Here is a 13642-nt window from a genome sequence, read left to right as displayed (position 1 = left end):
AATAAGCTTGGCTCCTCCCAGGCTAGGCCCCCTAATATGAACTCAACTCCCCCCCCCAGGTCAGGCCTCCTAAAATGAGCTTGGCTCCCCTCAGGCCCACCTTAAAATGAGCGTGATTCCCCCAGGCCATGCCCCTAAAATGAGCTCTGCTCCCTCAGGCCAGGCCCCCTAAAATGAGCATGGTTCCCCCCAGGCCAGGCCCCTTAAAATGAGCTTGGTATCCCCCAGGCCAGGCCCCTTTAAAATGAGCTTGGTATCCCCCAGGCCAGGCCCCTTTAAAATGAGCTTGGTATCCCCCAGGCCAGGCTCCTTAAAATGAGCTTGGTATCCCCCAGGCCAGGCTCCTTAAAATGAGCTTGGTATCCCCCAGGCCAGGCCCCTTAAAATGAGCTTGATTCCCTCAGGCCAGGTCCCCTAAAATGAGCTCTGCTCCCACAGGCCAGGCCCCCTAAAAATGAGCTTGGTTCCCCCCAGGCCAGGCCCTTTAAAATGAGCTTGGTTCCCCCCAGGCTAGGCCCTTTAAAATGAGCTTGGTTTCCCCCAGGCCAGGCCCCCTAAAAATGAGCTCTGCTCCCTCCAGGCCCCCCTTAAAATGAGCTTGATTCCCTCAGGCCAGGCCTCAATGAGCTCTGCTCACTCAGGCTAGGCCCCCTAAAAATGAGCTTGGTTTCCCCCAGGCCAGGCCTCCTAAAAATGAGCTCTCCCTCCAGGCCCCCCTTAAAATGAGCTTGGTTTCCCCCAAGCCAGGTCCATAAAAGTTCTTTGTGTGGTATTGTATATCAGTTGTAGGGGGACTCCGCCGGCCCTGTGTGGGCGCCAGCCCTGTGTGGGCGCCGGCCCTGTGTGGGCGCCGGCCCTGTGTGGGCGCCGGCCCTGTGTGGGCGCCGGCCCTGTGTGCGCTCTGTGCTGGGCACCAGTCGGCCCCGTTATGTCACGCTGCTGTTTTGTGTTCCTGTAGCAGACACCCTGTCTCCAGCGTCCAGTCCGTCCTCCGTCACCTTCCCGGCACCGGCTGGAGGCGCAGAAGATCCGGCCAGCAAACAGCTGAACCTCGAGTGTCGGGTGTGCGGGGACAAGGCGTCCGGATTCCACTATGGCGTCCACGCGTGTGAAGGCTGCAAGGTAGAGCCCGTATCCAACATTATGCAGAGCTCATTGATTAAAGCGGGAAACGACGCCCCCTCCTGTGCACAGTATTGCAGGAGTCTCGGTATTGCAGCATTAAAGTCTTAAAAGATGAGGATGAGCTGCAGTGCCGGTTATAGACAGTGCCGGTTATAGACAGTGCCGGTTATAGACAGTGCCGGTTATAGACAGTGCCGGTTATAGACAGTGCCGGTTATAGACAGTGCCGGTTATAGACAGTGCCGGTTATAGACAGTGCCGGTTATAGACAGGGCCGGGTGCAGGGGTAGGAGGTCCGGAGGAGGCAGCTACATCAGTGCCATCATGACGATGGTCAGGATTTGAGCTGTAATATCAGGTGGGAACTGTATGGAAGTATTACTGTATATGACGATAGTATATGGCAGTGTAACAAGGCCCTTATAGCAATATCATCTTGGCACTATTTGCAGTATTACTGGGGCTGTATATGGCAATTTTATTTTGCCACTATATGAGCTGCGTTGTATTATAGTATCATTTTGAACATTATATGGCGGTATGTTGCTGTATATGGCAGTATTATTGTGTGCTGTATATGACCATAATATCTTGACAATACATGGCAGTATTAGGTGGGCTGTATATGGTAGTTTTATCTTGACACTACAAAGCAGCACTGTTTGCGCTATACAGTATAAGATGGCATCATCTTGGACATTATATGGCGGCACTCTGCTGCATATGGCAGTAATATATTAATGTTCATGCTGTATTAAATGGGCTGTATATGACCTTAACTTGACAATACATAGCAGTATTATCTTGGCACTACATGGCGGCACTATGTGGACTGTACAGTATAAGATGCATTCTCTTGGACATTATATGGCGGCACTTTGCTGTATATGGCAGTATTATGTTAATGCTCATGCTGTATAAAATGGGCTGTTTATGACCATAATAACTTAACAGTATATGGCAGTATTATCTTGAGACTATATTGCAGTATTACGTGGGCTGTATATGGCAGCTTTATCTTGGCGCTACATGGCGGCACTATGTGGGCTGTATGGTGTAAGATGGCATTATCGTAGACATTATATGGCGGTCTCTTTGCTGTATATGGCAGTATTATGTCAATGCTCATGCTGTATTAAATGGGCTGTCTGACCCTAACTTGACAATACATAGCAGTATTATCTTGGCACCACATGGCGGCACTATATGCACTGTACAGTATCAGATGTAATCACCTTGGACATTATATGGCGGCATATTGCTGTATATGGCAGTATTTTATTAATGCTCATGCTATATTAAATGGGCTGTATATGACCCTAACTTGACAATACATAGCAGCATTATCTTGGCACTACATGGCGGCAGTATGTGGGCTGTAGGGTGTAAGATGGCATCCTCTTGGACATTATATGGCGGCAGTTTGCAGTCCATAATTGATGGCGGTGGGATTGCACATTGTTTGATTTCGCCTCATGATGTTGGGACCCCCGACCTCCAGTCTCCCATATACCGAGTGACCCCCCCCCCATCTATGTTTGCGGTCATTATGATTAGTAACGCTCGCATTGCTCTATTACCAGGGTTTCTTCAGACGCACCATCCGCCTGAATCTGGCGTACGACCGCTGCGAACGGGCCTGTAAGATCCAGAAGAAGAATCGGAACAAGTGCCAATGTTGCCGGTTCGAGAAGTGCCTTAGTGTGGGAATGTCCCATAACGGTGAGAGAACAGGTGGAGGCGTGGCTTAACTATCCTGCAAAGGGGAGAGGCTCCTGCTGCAGTTGGATGAATGAGAAATCTGAAGGAGGAGGAGGAAGTGGGGTGGGGGGGGGTCGGGGGAGTCCATCGCCATTCACTTATGTCTTCTGCTTCCTCCGTAGCTATCCGCTTCGGCCGGATGCCTCGATCGGAGAAGGCAAAGCTCACTGCCGAAGTCCTCACCTGCAAACAAGAGGTGAAGGGCTCCGAAATGTCCGACCTCCTGTCCCTGGCCAAACTCATCTACGAGGCCTATCAGAAGAACTTCAACATGAACAAAGTCAAAGCGCGAGCCATTCTCACCGGGAAAGGCAACAACTCCGTACGTCAAAGTCTGATTTATAGGGGGTCAGCCAGGATAGAAAAAAACATGGCCAAACATGTATTTTTCTAATTCTGATCGACCCCTTTAATATTTTAAAGGGGTTTAATGCATAGAAAAAAAATTTAGTATAACAAAAACATCCCTTCCCCCGGACCCTTCAATGGGGTTTAGTGGCCAGAAGCATCAGAGGAAAAGCCAAAGGGACCGTGATCCCTCCCCTCCCCCTTTAACAGGGGGTTGCCTAGTTAATTAGAGTAGAAGACCCCATTTCTGGGCCAGTCCCTAGTCCTTTAACATCACAAGACATTGCCTGGTAAGGTTGTGAAGCGTGATGTCATCGCTCTGGTCACATGACTGGTGATGTCATCACTGAGAGGACCAGGAGCGCGTCTTTCGACTCTGGAGGACCAGGCATCGCGAATATGTAATATTCTATTTCCCCTCTTTAGGCGCTGCAGGGAATCTGAGCACTTGCCGATCCTGGGTTTGGAAGAGATTCTTCTTCCAGCCATCCTGCTGGGGGTTGTAGTTGACTCTGGGGGGGGGGGTGGGGGGTGATGTTTGCCGTCTCCTGGAGCAGAGTAACCTTTTGAGTGAACTCTGTAAACAATCCACTGTCAATATACAAAGTACAAGTGAGCGAGCGAGCGGGCGGCCCAGCAATCAGCCAGGGGGTTCTCCACAGTCTCAGATTGGCAATTTATGTAAAAAAAAAATAATTAGATATCTATCTATCTATCCCTCTATCTATCTATCCCTCTATCTATCTATCTATCCCTCTATCTATCTATCTATCCCTCTATCTATCTATCTATCCCTCTATCTATCCCTCTATCTATCTATCTATCTATCTATCTATCTATCTATCTATCCCTCTATCTATCCCTCTATCTATCTATCTATCTATCTATCTATCCCTCTATCTATCTATCTATCCCTCTATCTATCTATCTATCCCTCTATCTATCTATCTATCCCTCTATCTATCTATCTATCTATCTATCCCTCTATCTATCTATCTATCTATCCCTCTATCTATCTATCTATCTATCTATCCCTCTATCTATCTATCTATCTATCTATCCCTCTATCTATCTATCTATCTATCTATCTATCCCTCTATCTATCTATCTATCTATCTATCCCTCTATCTATCTATCTATCTATCTATCCCTCTATCTATCTATCTATCCCTCTATCCCTCTATCTATCCCTCTATCTATCTATCCCTCTATCTATCTATCCCTCTATCTATCCCTCTATCTATCTATCTATCCCTCTATCTATCCCTCTATCTATCTATCCCTCTATCTATCTATCCCTCTATCTATCTATCCCTCTATCTATCTATCTATCCCTCTATCTATCTATCTATCCCTCTATCTATCTATCTATCCCTCTATCTATCTATCTATCTATCCCTCTATCTATCTATCTATCTATCCCTCTATCTATCTATCTATCCCTCTATCTATCTATCTATCTATCTATCCCTCTATCTATCTATCTATCCCTCTATCTATCTATCTATCCCTCTATCTATCTATCTATCCCTCTATCTATCTATCTATCCCTCTATCTATCTATCTATCTATCTATCCCTCTATCTATCTATCTATCCATCTATCTATCTATCTATCCCTCTATCTATCTATCTATCCCTCTATCTATCTATCTATCCCTCTATCTATCTATCTATCCCTCTATCTATCTATCCCTCTATCTATCTATCCCTCTATCTATCTATCCCTCTATCTATCTATCCCTCTATCTATCTATCCCTCTATCTATCTATCCCTCTCTCTTATACTAGAAGGTGGCCCGATTCTAACGCATCGGGTATTCTAGAATTTACGTATTGTGTAGTCAATGTATGATTTTTGATATATATATATATATATGTATATGTATATGTATATGTATATGTATATGTATATGTATATGTATATGTATATGTATATGTGTATGTGTTGTTGTGTGTAGTTACCAAGTGTTTGTGTAGGGCGCTGTAAATGTTCTGGGTGTTGTCTGGGTGGGGGGGGTGAGAGCGGTGTTTGTGTGTTGCGTTGTTTGTGGAGTGCTGTGTGTCTGCAGCGTTGTCTGTGTGTAGCGCGGTTTGTGTGTGTGTTTTGGGGGGAGGTATGATCCCAGCATCACAGTTATGTCCACCGGGGGCGGGGCCGAGCGTGCCAACGTGTGCCGGGGGCGGGGCCGAGCAGGCGAGGGGTCAGCGTATGCCGGCTCCCTGCACATGGGAGCCGGTGTACGCTGGAGCAGGCAATGCATGCGGAGGGCCGGGGCGAGCGGCCAATCCGTGGGGGGGGCGGGGCCAGACCGAGCCCAGCGGAAAATCCGACAGTTGTCACTTTAGCGACACAATTTTGGAGCAAGACAGACAGACAGAATAAGGCAAATATATATAGAATATATATAAATAAAATATTTATGTGCTCATGTATATGAGAGAGAGATCTCTATCAGTACAGACCAAAAGTTTGGACACACCTTCTCATTCATAACAAAAAAGTGTGAAATAACTGATAATATGTCTTATATTCTAGGGTCTTCACAGTAGCCACCTTTTGCTTTGATTACTGCTTTGCACACTCTTGGCATTCTCTTGATGAGCTTCAAGAGGTAGTCACCGGAAATGGTTCTCACTTCACAGGTGTGCCCTGTCAGGTTTAATAGGTGGGATTTCTTGCCTTATAAATGGGGTTGGGACCATCAGTTGTGTTGTGCAGAAGTCTGGTGGATACACAGCTGATAGTCCTACTGAATAGACTGTTATCTGCTTTTTTCTTGCCATAATACAAATTCTAAGTAAAGAAAAACGAGTGGCCATCATTACTTTAAGAAATGAAGGTCAGTCAGTCCGAAAAGTTGGGAAAACTTTGAAAGTGTCCCCAAGTGCAGTGGCAAAAACCATCAAACGCTACAAAGAAACTGGCTCACATGAGGACTGCCCCAGGAAAGGAAGACCAAGAGTCACCTCTGCTGCGGAGGATAAGTTTATCCGAGTCACCAGCCTCAGAAATCGCAGGTTAACAGTAGCTCAGATTAGAGACCAGGTCAATGTCACACAGAGTTCTAGCAGCAGACACCTCTCTAGAACAACTGTTAAGAGGAGGCTTTGTGCAGCAGCCTTCATGGTAAAATAGCTGCTAGGAAACCTCTGCTAAGGACAGGCAACAAGCAGAAGAGACTTGTTTGGGCTAAAGAACACAAGGAATGGACATTAGACCAGTGGAAATCTGTGCTTTGGTCTGATGAGTCCAAATTTGAGATCTTTGGATCCAACCACCGTGTCTTTGTAGAAAAGGTGAACGGATGGACTCTACATGGCTGGTTCCCACCGTGAAGCATGGAGGAGGAGGTGTGATGGTGTGGGGGGGGCTTTGCTGGTGACACTGTTGGAGATTTATTCAAAATTGAAGGCATACAGAACCAGCATGGCTACCACAGCATCTTGCAGCGGCGTGCTATTCCATCCGGTTTGCGTTTAGTTGGACCATCATTTATTTTTCAACAGGACAATGACCCCAAACACACCTCCAGGCTGTGTAAGGGCTATTTGACTAAGAAGGAGAGTGATGGGATGCTACGCCAGATGACCTGGCCTCCACTGTCACCAGACCTGAACCCAATCGAGATGGTTTGGGGTGAGCTGGACCGCAGAGTGAAGGCAAAAGGGCCAACAAGTGCTAAGCGTCTCTGGGAACTCCTTCAAGACTGTTGGAAAACCATTTCCGGTGACTGCCTCTTGAAGCTCATCAAGAGAATGCCAAGAGTGTGCAAAGCAGTAATCAAAGCAAAAGGTGGCTACTGTGAAGAACCTAGAATATAAGACATATTTTCAGTTGTTTCACACTTTCTCGTGAAGTATTTCATTCCACATGTGATAATTCATAGTTTTGATGCCTTCAATGTGAATCTACAATTTTCAGAGTATGAAAACAAAGAAAACTCTTTGAATGAGGTGTTTCCAAACTTTTGGTGTGTGTGTGTGTGTGTATATGTATGTATGCATGTATGTATATGTATACGTATGTATGTATGTATGTATATATGTATATGTGTGTGTGTGTGTGTGTATGTACACACACACACACACACACACACACACACACACACACACACACACACACACACACACACACACACACACACACACACATATATTATATATTATATATATATATATATATATATATATATATATATATATATATATATATATATATATATATATATATATATATATATATATATATATATATATATATATATATATATATATATATATATATATATTATATATATTATGTGTGTGTGTGTGTGTATATAGATAGAGCATTTTTTTTTTCTCAATGCCATCCCTCTGTCACTCCTCCTGGAATTGGTGCCACATCTCCCTGAGACTAGATTACACACCTTTAAACAGTCTGGTATAATCAGGATTGACTGTCTGTGTCTCCAAAAGGCAAACTGATACGCCCAGTTGTCCATTTAGCTGTTTCCAGGAGGAGTAATAGAGGGACGAGACAGGGTTCTAAGAAACTGATTGGTGTAATAACGTAGAGATGCAACTGATATTGCAGAAAAAATTCAAAATTTAAAAAATAACTCAAAATTTTTGGGTATAAATCTTTGTGTCTTTTCTTCCGATAGCCGTTTGTTATACACGACATGGAAACCTTGTGTATGGCCGAAAAGACGTTAGTAGCCAAGCTGGTGGCCAACGGTATACAGAACAAGGAGGCGGAGGTCCGCATCTTCCACTGCTGCCAGTGCACCTCGGTGGAGACGGTCACCGAGCTCACCGAATTTGCCAAATCCATCCCAGGATTTACCGAACTGGACCTGAACGATCAGGTGACTTTACTAAAATACGGGGTGTACGAAGCCATGTTTGCCATGTTGGCTTCTGTCATGAACAAGGACGGCATGTTGGTGGCCTACGGGAATGGATTTATCACGCGGGAGTTCCTGAAGAGCCTACGGAAGCCCATAGGGGACATGATGGAGCCCAAGTTTGAGTTTGCCATGAAGTTCAACGCGCTGGAGCTGGATGACAGCGATATCTCGCTCTTCGTCGCTGCCCTCATCTGCTGTGGAGGTAGGTGCCCCCTGACCCCCGCTATTGACAAGGGTTATATCCGTCATGGAGCATGTCCCGTTAAGCCCCGCCCCCTTGTTTTCAACAGCTGACGTGTGCCTGCATGTTACGAGTGGAATCGCATTCCACCCGTAACATTAACCCCTTACATCTCGGTGCCAAAGTCTGGCAGTGAGATGTATATACGCGCGGTGAAGATTTTCACTTACCGCCGCCCCCCACCGGAAGTCACGTGAGTGATCACGTGATTTTCGGTGGTTGCCATCGTAGCACAGGGTCATGTGATGACACCTGCAGCTATGATGTTTCACTTTCGTTTTCCCTCGGCCCGGAGCAGAGGGAAACAGGAAGTGACTGAATCTGCTGTTTACAGCTGTATAGCTGTGATCAGCAGATAGATAAGAGCGATCGGATTGCTGATCGCTATAGCCCCCTAGGGGGACTAGTAAAATAAAAAAGTTAAAAAAAATTTTTTAAAAAATAACTTAAGTTCAAATCACCCCCCTTTCCCCCCATTGAAAATTAAAGGATTAAAAAATAAATAAATATACACATATTTGGTATCGCCGCGTTCAGAAACGCCCGATCTATCAAAATATAAAATCAATTAATCTGATTGGTAAACGGCGTAGTGGCAAAAAAAATTCCAAACACCAAAATTTTGGTCGCCGCAAGTTTTACGCAAAAGGCAATAACAGGCGATCAAAACGTAGCATCTGCGCAAAAATGCTACCATTAGAAACGTCAGCTCGAGACGCAAAAAATAAGCCATCACTGAGCCATACATCCCAAAAAATGAGAACGCTACGGGTTTCGGAAAATGGCGCAAAACGTACGCCACTTTTATTGGACAAACTTGTGAATTTTTTTTAACCCCTTAGATACAAGTAAACCTATACATGTTTGTTGTCTACAAACTCGCACCGACCTGAGGCATCATACCCACACATTAGTTTTACCATATAGTGAACACTGTGAATAAAACATCCCAAAAACTATTGTGCCATCACTTTTTTTGCAGTTTTTCCACACTTGGAATTTTTTTGCTGTTTTCCAGTACACCATATGGTAAAACTTATGCTTTCATTTAAAAAGTACAACTCGTCCCACAAAAAACAAGCCCTCATATGGCAAGATTGACGGAAAAATAAAAAAGTCACGGCTCATGGAAGAAGGGGAGCAAAAAACAAAAACGGAAAGTGCCAGTTTGCATTTTTGCCACATTTTATTATTTATTTTCCTTCTTTTCTTCAAATTGGAAAACAATGTAAAAACCTTTCCAGGTCCATGTGAGGATTTATAGAAATCTGTTTTTTTTTTTTTGTTTTTTTTGTGGCACACAGTAAAAAAAAACACACCACAAAATAAAACTTTTCAATGTGCCCCCCCCCCCCCCCCCGCCGCCCACGATTGTGTGGCTCCATAGTATTAATCGGATCAATATTTTATATTTTAATATTTATAGTTTGGTTGGATATGTTTGCAGCACGTCTGTGTCTGTCTCTCTGGGGCTCCTCCTGTGTCTGTCTCTCTGGGGCTCCTCTGTGTCTGTCTCTCTGGGGCTCCTCTGTGTCTGTCTCTCTGGGGCTCCTCTGTGTCTGTCTCTCTGGGGCTCCTCCTGTGTCTGTCTCTCTGGGGCTCCTCTGTGTCTGTCTCTCTGGGGCCCCTCTGTGTCTGTCTCTCTGGGGCCCCTCTGTGTCTGTCTCTCTGGGGCTCCTCTGTGTCTGTCTCTCTGGGGCTCCTCTGTGTCTGTCTCTCTGGGGCCCCTCTGTGTCTGTCTCTCTGGGGCCCCTCTGTGTCTGTCTCTCTGGGGCTCCTCTGTGTCTGTCTCTCTGGGGCCCCTCTGTGTCTGTCTCTCTGGGGCCCCTCTGTGTCTGTCTCTCTGGGGCCCCTCTGTGTCTGTCTCTCTGGGGCTCCTCTGTGTCTGTCTCTCTGGGGCCCCTCTGTGTCTGTCTCTCTGGGGCTCCTCTGTGTCTGTCTCTCTGGGGCTCCTCTGTGTCTGTCTCTCTGGGGCTCCTCCTGTGTCTGTCTCTCTGGGGCTCCTCTGTGTCTGTCTCTCTGGGGCTCCTCTGTGTCTGTCTCTCTGGGGCTCCTCTGTGTATGTCTCTCTGGGGCTCCTCTGTGTCTGTCTCTCTGGGGCTCCTCCTGTGTCTGTCTCTCTGGGGCTCCTCTGTGTCTGTCTCTCTGGGGCTCCTCTGTGTCTGTCTCTCTGGGGCTCCTCTGTGTCTGTCTCTCTGGGGCTCCTCTGTGTCTGTCTCTCTGGGACCCCTCTGTGTCTGTCTCTCTGGGGCTCCTCTGTGTCTGTCTCTCTGGGGCTCCTCTGTGTCTGTCTCTCTGGGGCTCCTCTGTGTCTGTCTCTCTGGGGCTCCTCTGTGTCTGTCTCTCTGGGGCTCCTCTGTGTCTGTCTCTCTGGGGCTCCTCTGTGTCTGTCTCTCTGGGGCTCCTCTGTGTCTGTCTCTCTGGGGCTCCTCTGTGTCTGTCTCTCTGGGGCTCCTCTGTGTCTGTCTCTCTGGGGCTCCTCTGTGTCTGTCTCTCTGGGGCTCCTCTGTGTCTGTCTCTCTGGGGCTCCTCTGTGTCTGTCTCTCTGGGGCTCCTCTGTGTCTGTCTCTCTGGGGCTCCTCTGTGTCTGTCTCTCTGGGGCTCCTCTGTGTCTGTCTCTCTGGGACCCCTCTGTGTCTGTCTCTCTGGGACCCCTCTGTGTCTGTCTCTCTGGGCTCCTCTGTGTCTGTCTCTCTGGGGCTCCTCTGTGTCTGTCTCTCTGGGGCTCCTCTGTGTCTGTCTCTCTGGGGCTCCTCTGTGTCTGTCTCTCTGGGGCTCCTCTGTGTCTGTCTCTCTGGGGCTCCTCTGTGTCTGTCTCTCTGGGGCCCCTCTGTGTCTGTCTCTCTGGGGCTCCTCTGTGTCTGTCTCTCTGGGGCTCCTCTGTGTCTGTCTCTCTGGGGCTCCTCTGTGTCTGTCTCTCTGGGGCTCCTCTGTGTCTGTCTCTCTGGGGCTCCTCTGTGTCTGTCTCTCTGGGGCTCCTCTGTGTCTGTCTCTCTGGGGCTCCTCTGTGTCTGTCTCTCTGGGGCTCCTCTGTGTCTGTCTCTCTGGGGCTCCTCTGTGTCTGTCTCTCTGGGGCTCCTCTGTGTCTGTCTCTGGGCCCCCCCCCCGTCTTGTCTTCCCACACAGAGAATTATTAATATAGACGGACCCCTCCTGATTGCTGACCCGTCTCTGTCCCCTCGCAGACCGCCCCGGGCTGGTGAACGTCCCGAGCATAGAGCAGATGCAGGAGAACATTGTGCACGTCCTGAAGCTTCACCTTCAGTCCAACCACCCGGACGACAACTTCCTCTTCCCCAAACTCCTACAGAAGATGGTGGACTTACGGCAGCTGGTGACGGAGCACGCGCTACTGGTGCAGACCATCAAAAAGACTGAGACCGACGCCTCCCTCCATCCGCTACTGCAGGAGATCTACAAGGACATGTACTGAGGACTCCGAGCACCCGGATATTTCCACCCATCCTCCCCCCAAAAAACACAAACAAGTTTATATGAAAGCTTCCGTGCCTTCTACAAGAATCCAACAACCCCCCCCCCCCCCTTCCCCGCCAAAGAGCGCTGACACTAACCCGTCCCCTCCGTCTTCCTAGATTTACAAAAATTAAGAATTTTTTTTGTATTTTTTTTTTCTCGATCAGTCATTTTATGTGATCAAAAAATGTCCTGATCTTCTTCTAGCAATACAGATCTCAGGTCCGGCTGCTCAAGACGGGGCCGAAATCCTCCGAAGACATGGTACAACAACGCCGTCCGCTTCCCATTCAGTCAAGAAGACTAGTAAAGGGTGTTTTTTTTGTTTAATGCATACATAATATATGTATATATAAAAAAAGAAAAATATTTTTTTATTTTTTTTCTGGGGGGGGAGAAGAATGTTGACACTTCCAATATCATGGCTGTATTATTGGTACTCACTGCCGTCCCTTTTAATTGCCAAAATGAATAGGCTCGATTGGATTGGACCACTTCTTTATTTTTGGATTTTGACATACGGGCACCTATGGTCACCCATAGCCTTAAAGTGGAGAAAGCGGCGCCATCTGCAGGATGAGCCCCCCACTATCCTCCCCCCTCCATTATCTTAGTCGTCCACGTGGGAGTCAGATTTGAACTATCTTCCGACTTCTTAACCCAAAAAGAAACAGAGATTTCTATAACTTTACAATTGATGAAAGATACAAATATTTGTAGAATATATTTGTATGGTACTTTTTTTTTTTTTTTTTTTATTTTATTTTATTTTTAAGAACAAAGAAATTTTTTTAAAAATCCAATTACACTACAGAACAAGACGCCATGCAATGTGGGAACCGGTTAGCGGACAGCGATTTGTTTATATTTTTGGGCAAAATTATTTATAAATTACGTTTATAAATTTTAAAGAACTGTATAAAAAAAGTTTTTGGGGTGTTTTTTTTTTTTTTTTTTTAAAAAAAGACCTTTTGGTGAAATTATGTAGAATTCCGTTTTAATCATTATTTAGACATTTAACACTTAATTATATGTTGTTGATAGGTTTTTTTTTAATAGTTATTATCAAAATATAGATTTTAATGTTCGAGTTAATTACAAAACGTTCATGGAAATGCACTGTTAAATTGTTTTGGGATTTTTTTTTTTTTTTATTTCTCTCTCAGGGATATTTAGAGTTGCTTCCTTTTTATATAAAATATCAAGCACTTTCTTTTTTGTTCGTTTTTTTTTTTTTTTTGCTTATCGCCAATATTACTTGTTCTAGATCTTTACTCAATTTTACACCTCCCAATTAAATGATGGGTCGTAATTGACTCCATTTAGTTGATAAGTGGTAATCCAAAACATATATATATATATATATATATATAATTTATTTATTATTTTTTTTCTATGCTCTAACCGGACAGCCATAAAAAACAATTTTTTTCCTTTTTTTTTTCTCATTCTTCTCTGACCGGTCAGCTATGTTTCTGCAGCAGCAACTAAACGAATGACTGCTGAGATTGACATAGGTTGCTAAAGATGTTTTCCAGTTAAAACAAGAAAAGACATTTAATTTTTTTTCCTTTTTAGTTAAAAAAAATAAAGAAAAAAATCAACTAAACAAAAAAATTAAGTTTTTTTTTTTTTTTTTTTTTTTTTTTTTTCTCTTAACTACCGTATTTTTCCCTTTTATAAGGCACACTTTTGTTCCCCCAAATTTTGGGGGAAAGTAGGGGGTGCGTCTTATAATCCAAATATACAGTTTATATACTGCAGGGTCCAGGGGAGTTGGGGGCAGCTCTGGAGCGGTG

At 45.3% G+C, this 13642-nt stretch overlaps 1 protein-coding gene across 1 annotated transcript in view; it reads left to right on the top strand.

Moving 5' to 3' along the window:
• Positions 1-12783, top strand: part of PPARA (peroxisome proliferator activated receptor alpha) — a 28742-nt gene extending 15959 nt beyond the window's left edge. The window contains exons 4-8 of the mRNA XM_075342143.1: positions 959-1122; positions 2709-2847; positions 3009-3208; positions 7883-8330; positions 11555-12783. Coding sequence (XP_075198258.1) covers positions 959-1122; positions 2709-2847; positions 3009-3208; positions 7883-8330; positions 11555-11802 — 1199 coding nt within the window. The 3' untranslated portion in view covers positions 11803-12783. The remainder of the gene's footprint in view (positions 1-958; positions 1123-2708; positions 2848-3008; positions 3209-7882; positions 8331-11554) is intronic.
• The last annotated feature ends 859 nt before the right edge of the window (positions 12784-13642 follow it).

This window comes from Anomaloglossus baeobatrachus, chromosome 4 (genome assembly GCF_048569485.1).
Source record: "Anomaloglossus baeobatrachus isolate aAnoBae1 chromosome 4, aAnoBae1.hap1, whole genome shotgun sequence".
NCBI lineage: Eukaryota > Metazoa > Chordata > Amphibia > Anura > Aromobatidae > Anomaloglossus > Anomaloglossus baeobatrachus.
Note: the sequence above shows the minus strand (reverse complement) of the source record. Positions and strands in the feature narration are given on the sequence as shown.